Below are 21,768 nucleotides of genomic sequence, written 5' to 3'. Positions count from 1 at the left end.
CCAGTTGTCATTTCTACACACATCTTCTTTTCCACTCTTTCAATTTGGGATTGTTCCACTGGCAATTAATGAAATATGGATAAGAGGAAAGAACCGACAGGGCATTGCTATTGACAAAGAGGTTAGCCTTTGAGGAAGATGAAAAATACATGCCCTTTAGGAAGAACCCACGGAGAAATGGAATATTCAGTCCCCCCTTGCCAGGACTGAACCCTGTTCCTTAATTCATTGGTCTATGGTCCTAACCCCCCAAAATCAAACCTTCAGTGTGTGTGAGTTTAAGAAAAGGAGATTGTAAATTTTCAAGAATCCACTTATGTTCTGTAGCTGACTACTTTTTGGCTTGTTCGCCAACTGAAAACGTATAAAGAAACAATGCAACCTATATTATAGCCAATCAACAGTCAGCATATCCTTCCATGCTGAAGACACACCAGGCGTAAAGAATGTCTCAGGAAGCAAACAAGTCTAGAGGGTTTTCACTGCCCTCTCACCTCCTTTGTCTTAATCCTCCCTCTTCCAGGGCCTCCTGGTTCTAAGCCCTGCATCTGTTATTGCTTTCAGTAAGCACTTCTCCCTGACTTGCAAGAAACTGCCCGAGAATTTGAAAATGACCTTTTCCATAAACTCCCATTCCTTCCTTGCACCAATCTCAATCAGCATCGTCAAGAAAAGCCATCTCACTAATGAGCTCCTGCACACGTGTTGCTAATTGGTAACACCTGGATGTGTTGCCGTCCCCAGAGGACTTGTTCTCCAAATCTTTTCAAGCAGAGACATAATCTGGATGCTGAAGGCTTAACTCTTCATGGCTGGAACCCAGTCAGCGTGCCCGTGTTCAGGGGAGGTGATCTGAATCATCCCCGGAAGCTTTCTTTGTGCCCCTCACATCCCACCATTTGCACCACTGCTCAGAATTCTGCCCCTGCTGACACACTCATGGAGGAGGTGGATCCCATAGACACGTTATCCATCCTCTAATAGACAGTAGCATGTAACGTGTGCCACATGGTGTCCACCAAAGAACGGTCATTCCATAGGATCCTCACCATCAGCCTGTCTGGTCAAGAATTCTACCATCTCCGTGCTATACACTGGGGGGTCCACAAACTTTCTGTAAAGGGCCAGAGAGCACCTACTTCAGACTTGTGAGCCCCATGGCCTCAGTTGTTCGCACTTGCTCAGTCTCTCTCAGTCATATCTGACTCTTTGCCACTTCATGGTCTGTCAATGGAATTCTCCAAGCAAGGAGATTGGAGTGGATTGCCATTGCCTTCTCCAGGGAATCTTCCCGACCCAGGGATCAAAGCTAGGACTCCTGCATTGCAGGTGGATTCTTTACCATCTGAGCCACCAGGGAAGCCCATGGCCTCAGTTACAACCACTCAAATCTGCCGTTGCAGTGAAGGAAGCCAGAGGCAGGAGATAAACAAATAAGCACAGCAGCATTTGACAAACTTTATTTACAAAACACCCCTGACCTAGATGAGGAAATCAGGACTCAGAGACCTGAGGGAACTACCTCAGAACACCTAAATAAGAAGCTAACCCCTTCCACGGGGACTGAACCTGTTCTTTCCGGTTCTGAGTCCTAGGGCTGGTTCACTGCACCACAGTGCACGGTCTTTCGCACTCAGGTACAGCCATGACTTGAACCAAATCACCCACCCTCCCCACCCATCCCCATTTTCCCCACACACATTTGTGAGGCAGCATCTGGGCTGGGATATCATCAGTACCCTCTGATATGGAAGCAAAGCGAAGGCAACAAACCCATAGGACCAAGCCAGGTGCCCCTGACACTGCAGTTCTGCCTAAAGAGGCGACCGGCAGTAGACATAATTCATGAGACTTGCATTGTACCTGATGTCAGATTCACTTGTTCCTTCCAGAAGCACACTCTTGAATCCCCAGTCAAGTGTAGAACGGGGACTAGATCCTAGGGACATCCTACCCAGCATCCTCTGTTTGGCCCATTAGCAGAAGTGGACCAGGTACCATCATCACTATGGAGGCTGTGCAGGGGAGGAAGTTTCTGGAAGCTGTGTGTTCTAGGTTCAGCTGCAGCCACTCCCTCCCAGCTGGGTGCCACGAGCACCTTCTCTGTGGGCCCTGCTGTCTTCTCTTCACTTCTTACCTCGGTGCCTTTCCAGGAAGACGGAGCACTGAGTGGGCGAGTCATGTGTGAGGACACTTGGAGGGGCCGCAGCTGGCGTGGACAGGGCAGAGCCTTCGCCTCACTCCTCCTCCTCCCCCTATCTGACCTCCTAGGAGCCTTCTGTGTTAGCCTGTGGTCCTTCTGCCCTCCTGCAGTGGGAATCAGAGCCAACCACCTGGCCAGCAGACTCTGCATCAAGTCATTATGTGTGTAGCCAAAAACTATTAATATGCTAAAGCCACTGAGCCTTGCTTTGCTTCTTTTCCACATTTCTCAGGAGAACCTCATTGAAAGGGTCACATCATTGTGATCCCAGACAGCATTTAGGGGTTCCTGGCATCCTCAGAAAGTCATCTTCTCAAGTGTACCCCAGTCTAACCAGCCCTGCTCCAACACCTGGCACAGCTCCTACCACCTTTTAATGTTATTTTTTGTAATAAAATCCCAGAAACCCAACTTGTGACATTCTCTGTGGAAAGAGAACGTCAAGAGGAATTTTGAGATCAAGACATTACACACACCTTCCAGCTGTAGTTTACCTCCTACAGGCATTCCCATCTCTGGTCTCTGTCCTTCGCTCTGCTAGAAGCATCTTTTGATCTCTCCCTAATTACACTGACTTAGCTCAAAGTATATCTTGTATACACAGCTTTAGATGATAGATAGCAATTTGTTAATATCTTGTCACTGAGAGGCAGTGACTGGAACTGTGGCCGGAGGCACACAACCGTATCCTCTCTTCTCAATTGATCGCCTTCATTCTTGAAAGATGGGCAAACCTCTCTAAATGAGGGAAATCAATACCGTGCATTCAACCTTCGTTATGGCTTAACTCCCTGTTCTTTGAAAAGTTAAGCCCTGTGATTTGCCTATAATTGGACTTGCAGAGAAGTCATACCTGCCTACTCAAGGAGGAAATTAAGCCGCCAGACTCTCTGAATGTTCTCTGCTGGCTCCCTGTCCCCACCTCGGGTGAAGGATGCCCATGGGTCAAGTCTTCCCTCCACAGACCTCTGCCTCCAGATCTTGACAGCTAAGGCCAATGATTGGTGGAAAGTGATGAATTGGAATATCTGAGTTTATGTGGCCTCCCTCTTCCATAATCTCCCACCTTATCCAGCAGTGATGGCCTTTCTGGGTTTCTTGTTTGATGAACTGTTTTCAGCTCCTTGGTTCAAACACAGAGCTAACATGCTGCCTTGGAAATTTACAGGGAGAGAGGTGGTTATGTGCTTTTCCTGCAGGGGGTCTTCTGCAGTTAAGACACCCATGAGAATGACTTCAGCTGGTTACTCTCGCCATGTTGAACTTGATTTGTCTTCCACTAGCTAAGAGCAGGAAGAGTGAATTAAAGACACGCTGAGCTGCTTTGAGGGGCTTCTCTGGTGGCTCAGATGGTAAAGAATCTGCTTGCATTGCGGGAGACCTAGGTTCAACCCCTGGGTCAGGAAGATGCCCAGGAGAAAGGAATGGCAAACCACTCCAGTATTCTTGCGTGGAGAATTCCATGGACAGAGGAGCCAGGCAGCTACAGTCCATAGAGTTGCAAAGAGTTGGAGGTGGCCATCTTCATCCTATACCTTTATATCTTTCCTCCATGGGTCCTTGTTCAGATTTCCTCTTCTTATAAAGGACACCAGCCATAATGGATTAAGGCTCACCTTAGTGACCTCATTTTAACAGAATTATCTAAGACATTTCCTCAAAAAAAAAAAAAAATCCGATCACATTCTGACACACTGGGGGTGAGAGCACTGACATGTGACTTTTTTCAGGGGGTCATAATTCAACCTGTAACAGATCTGACTCATGGCTCCTCCTTTGGCTCCCTGCATGACTTTTCGTGCCTTCGCTCCTAATCCCTCTTCTGCCCCAAGATTGTTGTGAAAATTATCTGAGATGATGTACATAAAGGTCTGAAACACCTCCTGGCACACAGTCAGCTCAATCAGTGTGAGTGGGTACTAGGTCTCACGTCCATTTTACAGGTGAAAAAAGTGAGCCTCAAATACTTTCTGTAGCTTGCTTGAGATCTCATGATAGTGAACAGTAGGTATATCAGAGTCTCTAATTCACACCTGTCTGTCCCAAAGACCAGCTCTTGTCCACAATGCCACACAGCCTCTTCTTCCACGTTTTATATTCAATAAAAGTCAAGCTATATCGTTCTTCCCATGAGATGAAGACCAACTCAATACATTTCAATTCTCCCCAGCAGCTCAAAACTTAAAAGGACAGCCCCCCAGCATGGCTCTGGCATCTCATGCACCAGAAACGAGGGTCCTTTCCCCACCCCAGGAGAGTCATGACAGATAATCAGGCCAGGGGCCAGAGGGCCATCTGACTCCAGCCTTCACTCTGCACCCCTTGTGGACTTAATGTCAAGTCCACCCACGGATGTTCTAGCTGATGTATTGGGCACAATGTTTCCGGAAGAGCTATTTCTGTTTTGTCTGAACCTATCAGGAAAAGAAAGTCCTCAGCTGATACAGGCTAGGTAATTTACTGTACAAATTAAGAGAGTTTTAATTTTTATTTTTAAGAGCTGTGTTCTTTGGACAATTTGCTGCATTCTGGATATTCTTCCCACTCCCCACCCCTTCTCAGTCTCCCCTCCCCCACCTCCCAGCAAGCAGCCTGAGATGAATAAGAAGAGATTTAATTTTTTGTAAGCAAATACAATGTATTTTCTTATGGGTTTGGGTTTGGTCTCCTCCAGAGAGCACACCCTTGAAGTTGCTTAGTGTAGATGCACTTTGTCCCTCTCTCATCCATAGTTCAATTTCGTTTCTCTGTGATGTGTCAGGACGGGGTCAAGAGACAAGAAGCGGGGGGGTAGAGGAGTCTAGCACACAGCTGCTCAAGCCCCGGGCTCTGAGGAGTCACCTGGAAAGTTCGAGAGACATGGAGGCCAGGGCCGAGTCTACTGCTCTGTTCATCCAGGCTCGGAACCTCTGCTTCCTGCATCACTGATGCACCAGAGAATCAGGAGGGGATCTTGGAGTTTGGAGTCTCCCAGAGACCTCAGTCCAGGACACACGGCGTGACCCTCTAGGAGTTCTTCAAGAACAGGTTCCCAGGCGGCACCCCAGGCCCCCAAAACAGAATAGCCATGTTAGGGTGTCTGAGGGCCACACATGTTCAGGTTCCCCACACTCTCATGCACTGTCAGTGAGCATGCAATTCAGTATAAGCTTTCTGGGGGGCGTTTGGCAGTAACTGCCTGATGAGAATTTAAAGTCCTACCCAGCGATGAGTTTATCCTGATGACATAGTCTATAAACATCACCACAGTGTGTGTGTGTGTGTGTGTGTGTGTCCATCCTCTTCTTATGAGGACACCAGCTGTACTGTATTAGGACCCAGGCTGCCCTCACCTGAACTAATCACATCTACAATGGCCCTGTCCTCAAACTCAATCACTTTTGGAGCTACCAGGGGTGACAACTTCAACATATCTTCTAGGGGACATAGGTCAACCTGTAATAGGCTCATTGGTAAAGAATCGGCCTGCCAGTGTAGAAGACACCAGAGACTTGAGTTCAATTCCTGGGTCGGGAAGTTCCCCTGGAGGAGGGCATGGCAACCCACTCCAGTATTCATGCCTGGAGAATCCCATGGACAGAGGAGCCTGGTGGGCTATGGTCTATGGGGTCACAACATGTCAGACACAACTGAGCAACTAAGCACGCCCATGACACAGAAAAGCATAGTGTGACACAATCAATAGCATCACAGATCACAAACCAAGTGCCCTCAGCACCACGTTAGTTCCGTGTTTTATGGTTTTTCTTCACAGGCTCACTGCAAGCCTAGGTGTTCTCCCACCCTTTGGAGGCAGATTCCTAGATTGCCCCCTTTTCTCCTGGCCTCTCCCTTGCCCAGCACAGTCAGTGCTAATTATCAGCTATTTAATTATCAGCCGAGCAGGGAAGTGATCCCTGCCCTGATCCTTAGGAAGTTATAGGCGGTGAAGGTCAGTCGTGTCCCACTCTCTGCGACCCCATGGACTGTAGCCTACCAGGCTCTTCCGTCCATGGGACTTTCCAGGCAAGAGTGCTGGAATGGATTGCCATTTCCTTCTCCAGGGGATTTTCCAGGCAAGAGTGCTGGAATGGATTGCCATTTCCTTCTCCAGGAGATCTTCCCAACCCAGGGATTGAACCCGGGTCTCCCGAAGTGCAGGCAGACACTTTACCATCTGAGCCACCAGGGAAGCCCATTTAATTATCAGCCTGGCAGGGAAGTGATCCCTGCCCCGATCCTTAGGAAGTTATAGGCGGTGAAGGTCGACTATGTTCCATGCCTCAGGGAGAGGCTGTGTGCTTTAGCGGAAAGTTCACAGCATTTAGAACTGATCAACTTGGGTGACTGCCATGTTTTCAATTTTTGGCCAATGGTCTCTGAACCTTTGTTTCCTCAAGTTCCTTTGAAACTGAAAGTGTTAGTTGCTCAGTTGTATCCAACTCTTTACAACCTCATGGAGTGTAGCCCACCAGACTCCTTTTTCCATGGGATTCTCTAGGCAAGAATACCAGAGTGGGTTGCCATCCCTTCTCCAAGAGGTCTTTCTTACCCAGGGATCGAACCCTGGTCTCCTGCATAACAGGCAGATTCTTTGCCATCTGAGCCACCAGGGAAGATTAAATGTAGTGAAAGTACCTTGTTAATGCAACTTGTAAAAGAGTATGCCAACATGCAGGGATGTCTGCCTCACCCTAGTACCGTCTGTAACTAGCATATTGTAGATTCACAAAAACGTTTGTGGACTGAAAATCTCTTCATTGAGGGGAGACACAAGGAAGGGAAGGCAGTAGGTGGAGTTGTTCCAGCAAAATCTGTGTTTGTACATGTTTCCAATTAAGGTTTAAAACCTGAACCTGAATCGTAGAATATCCATCTGTTCATTTGTAATAAAATAATACCCAGTAACACATACACCTGCTTTCTCATATTTTTTTATTTGTATAAATGTTTAAGTCAATGAACCAACTTGGGGGAGCATTCTAAAACTAAATACCAAAGCTAACTGTATGTTATATATATATATATATTTTTTTTTTTTTTGAAAAGGCGAGAAGCCATGGTTAAGTTTTATGCGTGTCATTGGTCCTACATCTAAGTGGTAATGAAAGGAATCATCTGTGAAAGGTTACAGTTCATAGGAGGAAGAAAAGAGAATAAAACTGGTCTTTTAGTTATAATGTGAGGGAAGATTATAGATGCTAGGAAATACTTCTCTGACATTAAGAGCTTTATCACACGTAGAATTGTAACACTGAAACCTTCCCCAGAGGTCTTTAAAAATAGTTTATAACCTCATCTCTCTGCTCATGGCAATTTCACTTACAATAGAAAACAATTAAATGACCACTAAGAGGGAACTCGTTGTATAAGTTATGGTACATTCCTCTATGGAATGTTTAGGAAGCCATTAAAAATTAAGAGATGAGAGCTATGTAGCAATGTATTAAGATTCTTATGGTCAGATACTCAATAAAGAAAGGGTGCTCAATTTTATCAATGATGTGATTACTATTATGTAAAAATTAGGTTTAAATGCAAGTTAGGATTGGACAAGAACCAAAACGCAAAAGCGACTGATGGCAGTATATGGTACCATTGTAGGGGAAACGCTGTTATCTAGTTTTTTGTGTAACAAGTGAAAATATATGTCTTAAAGGTGTTCATCCCTCTTGGAACTCTAACTATGATCTTCACTGAGGACATGATTCAGAAAGCACTCTGCAGTCTTAGGATTCTTGGTTTTTAATAACATAAGGTGCAAAACTATAGACCTTTCAAGTCACACTGCGGTGCTTCTGAGTTACAAGGAGGATGCTGTCCAGTAAGCATGGCTTTCCAAAGCATCACTGGTCTCCATTAAAAACTAATTTATGAAATTAAAAATTAATTTTATGGAAATGAAGTTAGACAGCCTTTTCATTAGAATGCACTTGGTCTGAGTTTGAAGTGACGTTGTGACAGCCATTCCTCCACTGTTATTGGAAAAGATGGAATCTGAGATAGTCTTCCTGGTCTCATGCTTCTGGGAACAACCTGCAGAGTTTTCCAACATAAGTCTATATGATGGGGCCACCGCCAACCAGGGGAGGCCAGGCAAGGTCCCCATCTGAGAGCAGAGCAGGTGAAGACTTGGGTGTGGGACCAAAATGGGAAGATGGGCATTCAGGATGGGCAGGCAAGCTCCAGTTCCTGTACTGGAAATTCTAGTAACCAGAAGCTTTGAGAGGGGGCATTTGGTGGCTCTTTACAGGTTGAGAGTGTAGGGGAGGAAGAAACCTCCCTTGTGCTACTCACAGGTTCCCATGGCTGGTCTAATACTAAAATGGACATGAGACAGATTAATGGAAGAAAAAGAAACAAAATTTAATTCATGCACATGGAGGTCTCATAGAATCCATAGGACCTAAGAAGTGGCCAAAGCAGGCAGCTTTTATACTTTTTAGACAAAGAAACAATAAATTTGTGAAGAATTGTCAGGACAAAGAAATTCAGGTTTGGAGTGCCCAATCTGTGAAGAATCTAAATAGAATTGAAGCTTGAGGTAGTAAATTAAGGGCTTCTCAGAGTTTCAGTGGTAAAGAGATGCAGGTTCAATCCCTGGGTGGGGAAGATTGCTTGGAGTAGGAAATGGCAATCTGCTCCTCTATTCTAGCCTGGAGAATCCCATGGACAGAGGAGCCTGGCGGGCTACAGTCTGTGGGGTCACAATGAGTTGGATACAACTGAGCGACAAACACATTCACCTCACTTTCAAGGGGTAGGGGTTAACTGTATCACAGGGAATGTCTCTTGTTGGACTCCCCATTCCCCACAAAGAAGTCACAGAGCAAATGGCACACCCACAACTTCTCTACATGGACAGTTTCTTGCAGAATTGAGAATTTTTCTGGCGAATAAGCCCGGGCCTTCCTGTGTCCACGTGTGGAGCAGGAAAGTGAGGAACTGCTCAGCCACAGCCTCCCTCACCTCCCAGGGCAGCAAGGAAAGGGAGGGTTTTCAGTCATGCCTGTGGTCTCTCTATTCACCCCCTTCCAGCTTCACTCCTAACGTGGAGTCTTCTGTTTTCCCTCGTCCCGTATCTGAGTTCATGGGTGTAGGCAACAGAAATTGATTCTGAATCATGTAAGTGAAAGTGAATCTGTTGGAAAGTGGTGCGGAGCTCACGGTCTGTGGGAGGCTGAAGGATTGGTCCTGGGGGGCTCCAGGCTGGGCTGTGGCCAACAGTGGCAAGGATCCTTTAGGGGGTGGGGTCTGGTGAGTGAGCCTCTGAGATAAACACCCTCCAAGGGTCCTTTCTGCCCTCACACCATTTCCCCATGATTCAGACCCTGGAAGAGAGACACCTTCTGAGGCAGAGAGGCTTCGGTTCCTTTACAAGAGGTTGGTGCCTGGAATTTCACTCCCACAAGCACAGAACCCAGTGGACTTGAGGTCATCCCCCCAATATACTGGGGAATATGGCAGAAGGAGAAATGAACCTTTGGCAACAAAATATAATTGTAAAAAATTAACAGCATCCAGAACATACCCTTTTACCCATTTGCATAGTCCTGGAGCAGGTAGATGTTCAGCTACAGCTACTGCATGATGAGTTCATTTTTGCCCAAGTGGAAAGAAAGCTTCCCTTTTGGGACAAAGCCCAGCTGTTGCCAGGAGCCTCCTGATTCAGCTCCTAAGTTTCATTTCCATCCAAGGGCTTGGGGTTCAATCTGACTGTCCCCAGAAGAAGTGTCATCATTGCAAAGAGAGCACCAATTTATCTTTGAGGTTCCCTCACTCACCTTCTAGAACTTTGTTGTGGACTTACTGGCTTGTCGGGCAGGTTTTTCTTTTTTTCTTGCTTTTGATGTTTTGTTTTGGCTGATTCCTAAATGTGATAGTACAGGACTGTCAATAAAAGTGGCTACTGTTGTTGCAGAAACCAGTACTGGAGAAACCAAACACCATACTCAGAGGGTTGGAGAACTCAGGTTTATTACGCTGGTGGGCTTCCGGAAGAGTTAACACTCCAAGCTCTGAGCCCCGAACAAAGGGGTTACAGAGCTTTTTATACACAGACAGGCATGATTAAGCAGGTTTGCAGGGGCTAGAGCGATTGCAAAGAGCAGGACAAGGGTGAGTGAGATAAGCTCCAGTTCCTAGTATTGTGAGTCCCCACTTTCTGAGACCTATGTGATCCAGACTTTGTAAGGAGCAAGCTGGGTTACAGAGGCAGAAGGAGCAGGAGGTAAATTTTCTGTAAAATTTTAACTTTTCCTCTTCATTATGGTGCCTCCAGAAAACTAGGCTGTGATGGGTCCACCCCCTCCCTCTCTGAAATCACATTCATTCCCTTAATGCAAGTGTTCTATTGTTTTATTTCACCTAATGCCCCCTACCACCTTATCTCCACCTAATTCTTATTCTCACAAAACTCACTGAAGGCCATCCCCATGGCCTTTTTGTTCAATGCAAGCAATAGTAAATTATCTTGGGAAATAATCAGAAAGTAAGAGTGTTCATGAGATGAGCTCAGCTTCTACTGAGGGAATGAAAAAAAAAAAAAAACATTATATACAAACGGAATTTGAATTTGTGGAAATGAATTCTAGAAGAGGGGTGTTCGACCAATAGTCAGGTAACACTCAGGCATTGTCATTCCAGGTAAAGAGGGCCTTGCAGCAGGAAGGATTCAACCGGAAAAAGCGAGGGTACAGAGACATCAACGAGATCGACATCAACGTGAATGACCCTCTTTTCACGAAGCAATGGTACCTGGTAAGCATCTCCGTCCCTTTCATAACGGTTCTCATCCTGGGACTTCAGACAAAAGATGCATTTCTATTTCCTCATTAGTCTGTGGGATGCTAGCCAGCACCAGCTTAGGGGAACTTTTCTGTCCCCTCTGATCAGTATTGATTTTCCATCACCTTCCACACATCTCATTCTCTAATCGGCTTTCTTTCTGGAACTGCTAAACAGCCATGACCTTCTGGGTTCAAAGCAACTACCAAGAGCTGCTCGGTTTCTCCCAGACCAGTGTATAAGTGAAGACTTGCAGAAACATGTGAAAGTCAAGTCAAAGTTCTGGGAGGAGTAACCAGGGCCTCAAAAGGCAGAGGACTGGGAGGCAAGGATGGGGCCACAGGTGTAAGAGAAAAGAGTGGGGTGACTTCACAAGGGACAAGCAAGAAAACTCAGAGACTAAAGTCACAGGAGTACCACCTATTGGTGCTTCCTACAATAAAGGCAGTCAATTCAGTAGAGCTTAACTGATGTAGGATTCAAGGCACAGAATCCTAGTCTGTCTGGTGAAACAAATATATTTTCACAACCTATTTGGGTGGGTTGGGTTATGTTTAAAAGAGACGGGCTCATGTGCCTCCAAACCAACCCAAACCACAGGGTATATGGAACGGAAGGGGTGACTAATTTGTAAATGTTTGTAATTTATAAACAGCCCATTGTAGGACTGCATCACAATTTTTCCCTTGGAGTTTCAGAGCTGGACTATGCTCTAGGCTTCAGGGCAGGGAATTCTATAAATCCAGTCTGGGTAACTGAATGAGTTTATGTGTGTTAGGATTGCCTAGGTATCTTACAATAACAAACAACCCACAAATCAGAGTGGAATAACAACATCAAAGCTTGTTTCTCACTCACGTTATGCATCCAACACTTTGAAATCCCTTAGGTACCCAGGCTTCATCTTAGCTGCATCCCAATCCCTGGTTACAGGAGCAACTCAATGGCGGGAGAAAAGCAAATCACGCACTGGCTCTTAAAGTTTCTGCCTGGACGTGATGAATGGCATGTAAACTCACATTCCATTGGCCAAAACCAGTCACATGGTTCTAACTTCCAGGGCATGAGGTGTCATCTTCACATGTGCTTAGGAGAAGAGTAGTCATTTCTATAAAGAGCCCTAATAAGAGTTGACTCATTGGAAAAGACTCTGATGCTGGAAGGGATTGGGGGCAGGAGAAGAAGGGGACAACAGAGGATGAGATGGCTGGAAGGTATCACTGACTCAATGGACATGAGTTTGAGTGAACTCCGGGAGTTGGTGATGGACAGGGAGGACTGGCTTGCTGCGATTCATGGGGTCGCAAAGAGTCAGACACTACTGAGCAACTGAACTGAACTGAACTGAATGATATTTACATCTTTCAGCAGCATCGTACCAGCTACTTGTCACTGTGGGCATCTGTCAATACCAGCTCTAACTTCCCTATTTTTTTTTTAATGATTTATCTTTGAGAGAATCTCTGCAGGACAAAAATGCATAAGAAGAGGGTAGTGAACATATTTGTATGGAATTTTTATTTTTTCCTTTTCTTTCTTTTTTGATTTTTTTAAGGCAGAAGGCTTTTTTTATTTCTTATATTAGAACTTGCACTAAAGGTGAGGCAGCTGTCTTTAATTCAGTTCAACAAATAATTTTAAGCGAGACTTGGTGTGGGGATATTGAACTTAAAAAAGTAAATAGAGCATGCTCCCTCTTGCAAAGGATATTATTATTTAGTGAGGAAATTATTCAATCAGAATAAAGCAAGACAATACGAACTAAATTCTGAAAGTGAGGAATAAATACAGAGCTACAAGAGTTGTGAGCACTTAATTCTAAACTGGGGAGGGTTTCTTGCAATGTTAGCCCTCAGGAGTTTAAAGATGATGATCCAGTAATGAGGTAGGGAGACAGAAATTGCATTTGAATATTTCCATGAGACAGAAAATACCGGTGTTCTGTGTATCAAAAAACAGAAGGAGCAGACTAGAAGAGGTGGATGGAGGGAACACCCCTAAGTCCTGTTTCATGGAAGACGTGACCTCTGATCTGGCCCTGAAATATCAGGTGGCTGCAGAGTGTGTCAAGCAAATGCTGGCTGCAGAGTGTGTCAAGCAAATGCTTACCATCTGGTGCTTTACCATCCACACCAAACTAATAAGAGCCTCTGCTTTGGCATTCCTGAACCAGATCAATACCGGGCAAGCTGATGGTACTCCCGGTCTCGACTTGAATGTGGCAGAAGCCTGGGAGCTGGGATACACAGGGAAAGGTGTTACCATTGGAATTATGGACGATGGTGAGTATTCCAAAAGCTTCATTCATCTGGAACCAAGTGTGTCTTTTGCATGTCTTTGGAACGGAAAAGATCCATCGTTCGGGAGTCAGAGGTAGGAGGGCCAGAGGCTGGGCATGGTCATGTATACTGTGCCGACATCCTCACCCTCCTCACGTCAGTGATCCTCAAGACCTTCACAAATATGTACTGAGTTAATAAGTTTACATTTTTTTAATGAACAAATGAAAGTTGACAACCACTGAATTATAATTTCTCACTGGGGCCACTGGACTTCCCCTGGTGGCTCCTGTGGTAAAGAATCCACCTGCCAATGCAAGAGACGTGGGTTCGATCCCTGGGTTGGGAAGATCTCCTGGGGAAGGAAATGGCAACCCACTCCAGCATTCTTGCCTGGGAAATCCCACAGATAGAGGAGCCTGGCAGGCTACAGTCCATGCGGGTCACAAAAGAGCCAGACAGGATTTAGCGACTAAACAACAGCAACAACAAATACTGCTTATATCTCACCTTGAAACAGCTTCTAAACCTGTTTATATTTACCACCTATGTCTGTAGATCCACACTGTTCAATGTAGTAGCCACTAGCCATATGTGGCTATTTATATTTAAGTTTTAATTAGTTAAAGCTAAATACAATTAAAAATTCAATTCCTCAATCACATTCACTTAATTTCAAGGTCTCAATAACCACATGGGGCTAGCGGCAATTCAATTCCACTTCATTTCTATCATCACAGAAAGTTCCATTAGGCAGTGTGGCTCTAGATCCCCCAAAGCATTTTGACTTTATTGCTGCCTTCAGAATGAGCCCTGGTAAAGCAAAGTGATCACAGTTTACTATACTTGCCCCCGTGTAATGTTAATTCTATCCCACATGCCTGCCCGACAAAGATTTAGCGGAGCTTTATTTTTTATAGATCATGATATGAAAGCCAAAGGGTTTGATGAACTGCTGTTTTTCTAACTACACATGCCATTGGCTCTGCTGAGATTCTGGAGTACCTCTACCCTGCAGGCTTCTCATTGGGGGTGCACTTTCACCTCTCATCAGCCGTCTGGATCCTCCATAAAAGCTCTGCTGGGCAGTATTGGTCCAAGTACCTATAAAGTCTGTACAGAAATGAAGCAATGGAGCCTTTCTCTTCTCAAGATCCTCAAAGAATATGATGTTCTCTAAAGCAAGCCTTTGAAGCAGGATTGATGGAAAACAAGGACAGACAGCGTGCTTAAAATCAGCGTGTCTTTGTGCCGGCTCAATTAAATATCGACATGAAAACAATGCCCAGTGCTTTCTGAGGTGTGAGATGTTTTGAAGTGGAGGCAAAAGCTTTCTCCAGTGGCCGAGGGCTTTCACAGGAAAAAAAAAGAGCTCTCACAAGAGTGAGTGTATGTGTATATGTGTACACACACACTCATGCCATTGTGGGCAGCTTACCTGTTTTTCCTTCCTGCTGCTTTGGCTCAGAAAGCACCACGGTTGAGGCCAGCTCACCTAGGAGAAAGATGCATGTAGGTTTGGGGGGAACCTGCCTAGGTTATACTGGAATCACCATTTCATCACCAAGCATCTGGGGGATCAGAGCAGCACCCTTAAAAGTGGTCACAGGCAGGCACCTTGCTCTTACAAAACCTCCAAAGTCTCAACTGAACTGTTAACATTGTAACTAAGGATATGCACATGCAGCCCCTTGTTGATTCCCTGAGGGCTCCAGAACTGTCAGCAATTCCTGAGGATTTGGACTGTTGTAGAGTAGACTTTCAAACTAATGACAGGATACCAGTGATTTATGAACTAAAGTATAACCAAGTATTTGTCATTTGCGCACCATATTGCATCATGATGGTCTGGTGATGAGTCAGCGCCCCCTGTAGACTGCAAGCCTTAGGTGGCTGTTCAGCTCAGGTTCTGTGTCTAAATGGTCTGTTTTTCCAAGACCTGCGTAGCACCTGGCATTCATTGCTGACCATAAACCTGTGAATGAAAACAGGAATGAATCCATTAATAATACAAGAATTGAAAAATAAATAAGCTGATTAAGAAGATGTATTCAGTGTCTTCCGCCTCAAAAGATAATCAAATATACCAAAACATTGAAATACTATTTAATTACCAGGTTATCATTTTCATGCTTAGTTTGTTATTATTTTTCTGGATCATGTCTGTCATCCTTAATCCATCTGTCAATAATCTTCCTCAGACCAAAGTCTGTGTCTGTTCTAACTTAACATTCAGTCTTCCACTTAACCTAATTAAACATCTTTTATTTTAATTAGGCTAAATTTATCTTGTTTTAATTCTGATTTCCTTCGGTCTTCAAATTATCTCTTGGCTTCAATATTTTCCCATCACAGAGATGAGACTACCACATCTTAGAAAATTCCTCTCCTAAGTAACTTGAATCATCAGAACAGGAAGCCATATTTTAAAAATTAACTGTTAGAGGAAAAGAAACTTATTCTCTGCATGTGTGTGTATCTTTTCTTTTAAACTTATCTGTTTGTAACAACATGTTTTGCCTAACAATGAGTGCACAAAATGTTACCAATTTCAACAAACATATAGGACAATTTAATTTCAACACAACACTCTAAAACCAAGTTGCTGCTGTTGTTCAGTCTCTCAGTCATGTTGGACTTTTGTGATCCCATGGACTGCAGCACACCAGGCTTCCCTGTCCTTCACTATCTCCCAGAGTTTGCTTACACTCATGTCCATGGAGTCGGTGATGCCATCCAACCAACTCATCCTCTGTCACTCCTTTCTCTTCCTGCCCTCAGCCTTTCCCAGCATCAAGGTCCTTTCTAATGAGTCAGCTCTTTGCCTCAGGTGGCCAAAATATTGGAACTGCAGCTTCAGCGTCAGTCCTTTCAATAAATATTCAGGACTGATTTCCTTTAGGATTGACTGATTTGATCTCCTTGCCATCCAAGGGACTCTCAAGAGTCTCCTCTAACACCACAGTTCAAAAGTATCAATTCTTTGGCGTTATAGTCCAACTCTCACATCCATACATGACTACTGCAAAAACCATAGCTTTGACTAGATGGACCTTTGTCAGCAAAGTGATGTCTCTGCTTTTTAATATGCTGTCTAGGTTTGTCATAGCTTTTCTCCCAAGGAGAAAGCATCTTTTCATTTCATGGCTGCAGTCACTGTCTGCAGTGATTTTGGAGCTCAATAAAGCCTGTAGACTTTTTGAATTATTTCTTCTTTCTACACCATCCACAAAACTCTAGTAATGTGGTCAATGAAAGTACTGATGAGGATGCAAGGAATGTAATTGGTTATGTGTTTACTGCAAGCTAAACACTTTCAGTGAACTGGCTCCGACCTCGAAAACTGCTTTTCGAGGAGAACAGTACCTCTGTTTCAAAGATGAGGAAGCTGAGACTCAGAGAATCTATGCGGCCAGAGTCACATAAACATTTCGGTGCCTGAGCCCGGATAGAACTGGATCTGGTAGTCTCACAGCCTGTGCTTATTCCCAGCTCCATCCCACAGCCTACACTAACATCTCTGAATCAGGGTCCAGAACAACGGTCTGAAACTTTAAAAATATTAGCTTTTTATCTTCCTCCCCCTGTCTTCCTGCAGTTTTGGGGAGCAGGGTAAAGGAGGTGAAAGAGAAGGGCCTGGCTATCGTCTCCCAAACTGTAGAAAGCAGAGTAACAATAGCAGTTGCTTCTGATGTGAAAACATCAGTAGATCAGTGACTCCCAGTCCAGGAATTACTTGTGCAACCAGAAAAAAAAAAAAAAGGAAAACTTCCTTTTAAAAATATACATTTGGATGCAAGTTCTTTTTTGCAGGACAAAGCTACAATGTGGCCCGGCCTTGTTATGCATGCAGCAAAGATGATTGACACTTAATGATGATCAAGACTTAATGATGCCTCTGGCTTGCAAATATTGCAACCCAATAGAGTTACTGGAATAAGACCACACTGTTTTCACCCCTACCGGTTGAGAAGAAAGGAAGCACAGAGAAGCCAAGTACCTTGCCTGAAGTCACTCAGCCAGTCAGCAGCATGGTTGGAATTAAAACTCTGGTCTTTGACTCCAAAGACTACACTCATAACCATGATACTAGGTAGTGCAGGAACCCAGCCAATTTCTGAGAGAGCTGGATGCTCTGATGTTGTTGCTGCTTTTCAATGATTAGATGATACTACAGACCTGGATGAGAGCTTTGCAATTTGCCCTTTGAAGTTCCTCAGTGCTTTCTGAGATCTACATGTTGATGGATCCCAGCAGCGTCAGGGACCATAATCCTACCGTTGCAATGACCCTTGGACAATAAGACAAGCCACATGCAGGAGAAAGCACAGGACTCCCACCAGAAGACTCATAGTCTCGGGCTCCCTGGAAAGCTTTCTGCAAAAACAAGAACCAGTTCCCACCTGGGACACCTCCAGGAAGCCACTTGCCCTTTGCCTAATGGCTTTTCTTGCCAAGCCATGTTTCTCTTGTTATTTCCGTGCCTGGCAATGCTCTCCTAATCCACTGTTGTCTGAGCCCTGTTAAATAATCATCACTTTTCCTCCCCAGGGCAGGCTTCACTTCAGAAGAAATGCCAGCTGATGCTTTAGAAATGTCAGGACTTCCACAAATCTCTCTTAGATCACTTCTCTGATGAGACGTCCATCTTGGGGCCACTAAGCTGACATTTGTGTCAGAAGTGTTATGCTAGGGCCCTGAGCTGTAACTGGCTTCACTCCTCTGACACATATGGTGGCCACTGGCTCTGCATCTGGGGTGTGAGGGTGGGCAGTGCCCTCCCCCAGGGGTACCTGAGGCAGGGGCCCAGCGCTCACCCCCTCCCCATCTTCTGATGCCCACACAGAAGGTGACTTCTTGAGCAGGTTTCCTGAGAACACGTGGCAGGTATTAACCCTCTGTTCCTGTGCTCTTGTCTTTTTACAGGAATTGACTACCTCCACCCGGACCTGGCCTCAAACTACGTAAGTGTAAGCTGCCCTGTGTGGGGAATCGCGCGTGTCCTAAATGCTCTAGTGCCCCTGGTGGTGGGAGGACACACGCATACACACACACCTGCCTGCACGTAGGCCACACCCAGGGCACACAGGTACCCTGCACATGCACACATACCAGACGGCCCATTTTATAGAAGCTGCAGCTCACGTCAAAGACAGATGAGGCGTGGGGCCTGGACCAGGCAAAGGTGAGTGACTTTGGAGAGAAAAAGAAGGAACTGAGGTCTGAAAGGACAAAGTGTCAAGAAAGAAAAGATAGAGGGAGCAGGGACAGAGAGCCTTGGCAAAGTTTAAAATCAGCTCCAGCTGAGGACATTGACTGGAGGGTGGAAATGAGCCATTTGGGTTCTTGCTGGACAAAACTGATGGCAAAAAGCCCAAAGGGCAGCAACTCGCACAAAACCCACAGCTTTATGAGAGCAAGCATGCCACCTTCTTAAGATTATCTTTGTCCTGATGACTTTCCCCACAAATCCAAATATGGCATATAGCATCCCTTGACAGAGGAAAAATATTAACAGGAAATCACAGTAAATATCTGGGCTCTGACTTTTGATCCAGCAAGTCACCTACTGATTCCTGATAAGATCTGCAAACCCTTTAAACTTAAGTGGTCACTTTACTATAACCCCAGGGAGTATACCATCAAAGCATCAGTGTAGTCACTTAAAATAACCCAAACTATTACTAAGCTATATTTTTCCTACAACTTCCAGATCTAGGTACTTTTTTTTTAGTATTTTGTTTGCTGAAAAGACTCATATATTTAGAGAATATAGATTTAAATAGAGGAAAGATGATTAACAAGAAGAAATATTTGGGGATCCACGTTCTTCCTGGAAGGTGTGAGTGTCCACACTGCAAAACAAGAAGGGAGATTTTACATGCGTGTGGTGGACAGGAAATCAGGAAGCAGAACACAGACATGCTGGGTTTCTATTGATCTCATGGGTCTTATAAATCTAGAAGAGTGTACATTGGGCTGAGCATCTTTTTTAATGGAAAAAAAAAAAAAGTTAAATTAATCATTGGCGTTGTCCAGCCAATGTGCCTCCAGAGAGAAACAACAGGCATCAATCCAAATCTCACTGGATGGATGGGAATCCACTCTGCTAGATCAAGCAATAAAGAACTGGGACTTCCCTGGTGGTCCAGTTGCAAAGACTTCACCTTCCAACATGAGGGTCGATTCCCTGGTCGGGGTCAAAAAACTGAAAGGTAAAACAGAAACAATAATGTAACAAATTCAGTAAAGACTTTTAAAAATAGACCAAAAAAAGGAAAGAACAGTCTAGGAGCTGTTTCAATAGATTCAGACTCCCAACCACATGCAGAGTCTAAGGACAGCAGGTGCTCCTCCTCCCAGGCCTCCCTGCTGGCACATGGAGCCACTGCCTGGCTGTTTCTCTGCTTCCTTAGAGGGACTGCCCTGTGCAGGGCCTTGTCTGTCTCCTTGAAAGCCCCGTGTGTGCATTCACATGTCCAGCTCTTCTAGACTCCATGAACTGTAGCCCGCCAGACTCCTCAGTCCATGGACTTTTCCAGGCAAGAATACTGGAGTGGGTTGCCGTTTCCTCCTCCAGGGGATCTTCCCCACCCAGGGATGGAGACATCTCTTGCATCTCCAGCATTGGCAGGCAGATTCCTTACCACTTTTGCCACCTGGACTACTCCAAAGCCCTGCCTCCCCCAGAAATGCAAAACCATGCAGAGTTTGCCAAGAAGAGATGGAGAGATGCATGTGCCTCGTTTTCTCCCAGGTTCTGATCTTGGAAGCCCTTCCTTGCAGAGAAATGGTAGGGACAACCAGTTGCAGGCGGAGGTTCGGCCTCAGGCCTGCCCTTGCAACTGAGGCACTTCTAGTTTCCTCCCTGGATGAATTCCTCTTGCAACCTGTAGAGCATCACTGTGGGGTGGCTGCCAGTCAGGCTGGACAGCGGGCAGCACATGCCTCTCTCTTTCTAAGGCCACTTACTGCCCTTCCTGGAGATTGAGCTGGCCACCCCTGCCCAGCCCAGGTGTTTCTGTGACAGCTGTTCCCAACACCAGTCACCAGACAAAAAAGAGATAGTAATTCAACACCAGTCACCAGATTAAAAAGAGAGAGTAATTCAAGTGGGAAAAAAATTCTTCTGGGGCTCTGGTGAATGGTAGGTATAATGCCAGTGGACAGTGTCATTCACCTGCCAAAAACCCTCATCTGAATCAGCAAAGTGAAAGATACACATTGAAGGGTGTCAGCTCCCCTCAAATCTGCAATATCAGAACACATCTGAAAAGTCTATGAGTTCTTTGAGTGCTGTTTTCTTTTTTCCTTTTCTTTCCTTTGTTTCTTTCCAAAACAAATGTTTATAAATTAAAAAAAAAATGTCCTCTGTAGAACATGCAGAAAAACATAAAACAGATTCAGAACTAGCTATATCACCATTCTTAACATTTTGACATATTTTGGACTTCATTTCTATGTGTATATTTCTAATAAAATTGGGCTCTTGTTGCATATACAGTATCCCCCCTTCCATGTGTTATGTCATGATATTTTTATATTATCAAATAATCTTCAAAACCTGATTATAGAAGCTATATAGTATTGCCTCATGTGATAATTTACTTAAACTCTGCCATCCCCGATAACTGGACAACTAGGTTGCCTCCAATGGGCATCTCACTTTTAGAGAGGTAGTGACAGATGGTGACAAGGGTGGTTGAGGGTCTCCAAACCACAACAGGCTAAGGAGAGTGAAAAGAATTGGGAAAACACACACACACACACACACACAACTTAAGAAGCACATTAAATACGTTTTCAAGTATTTCCAGTTCTCTAGAATGGATATGGCATTCAGCCTGTTCAGTAGTTTCTCCCATGGAAATTCCCACCAATGAGTGACCACTGCAGGAGGATTTTAGTTCAGTTAAAGCAAAAACTAATGATTAAGGAATAAATAAAAAGCATTAGCTCTCCCAGGAAGTAATGAGCTCTCCTTACCTGAGAATGTTCATGAAGAGCATCGATGGCCATTTGGCAGGGTTGTTGAAGAAATGACTTAAACTAGATGACATCTAAGACCCAAATGGAAACTGTGAGCTCTGGACAGAACCACATGATTCAACAACTTCCAACCAGAGGAAGGGTCCATGTCTTCAGCACTCACCAAAATGCTTTTAACTTTACAAAGTGAGTATATCTAACTATACATGCCTTTGAAAATGTCCTCTGTCTTTGGTAGAAGTGAGAAAACTGAACACCCAAATAGCCCATCCTTAACTCCTCAGCGGAAAACTTGAACCAGCTAGTTTTCACCAGTCATGCGTCTCCTTCACCCTGGGTAGAGTTGAGAGTGACAACTTTAAAGCTACTTTAAAGCAACTTTAAAGCTGCCAGATTTATCTTCTTTATTTTTAATTAAAAATTTTACACTACAATTAACAGAATGAGGATGGCAAGTGGAGTAGACCTGCCCAAGAGGGCAGTGAAGTCAGTGGATGGTGATAAACTCAAAAATTGTTTGAGCAAAGGATT

At 44.7% G+C, this 21,768-nt stretch overlaps 1 protein-coding gene across 1 annotated transcript in view; it reads left to right on the top strand.

Moving 5' to 3' along the window:
• The window catches only part of PCSK2 (proprotein convertase subtilisin/kexin type 2), a 242,675-nt gene that overhangs the window by 123,567 nt on the left and 97,340 nt on the right, over positions 1–21,768 (top strand). Inside the window, exons 3-5 of the mRNA XM_025264236.3 lie at positions 10,829–10,942; positions 13,143–13,251; positions 18,175–18,212. Coding sequence (XP_025120021.2) covers positions 10,829–10,942; positions 13,143–13,251; positions 18,175–18,212 — 261 coding nt within the window. The remainder of the gene's footprint in view (positions 1–10,828; positions 10,943–13,142; positions 13,252–18,174; positions 18,213–21,768) is intronic.

This window comes from Bubalus bubalis, chromosome 14, assembly GCF_019923935.1.
Source record: "Bubalus bubalis isolate 160015118507 breed Murrah chromosome 14, NDDB_SH_1, whole genome shotgun sequence".
NCBI lineage: Eukaryota > Metazoa > Chordata > Mammalia > Artiodactyla > Bovidae > Bubalus > Bubalus bubalis.
The sequence above is the reverse complement of the archived record's forward strand: the minus strand, read 5'-3'. Positions and strand labels throughout refer to the sequence as shown.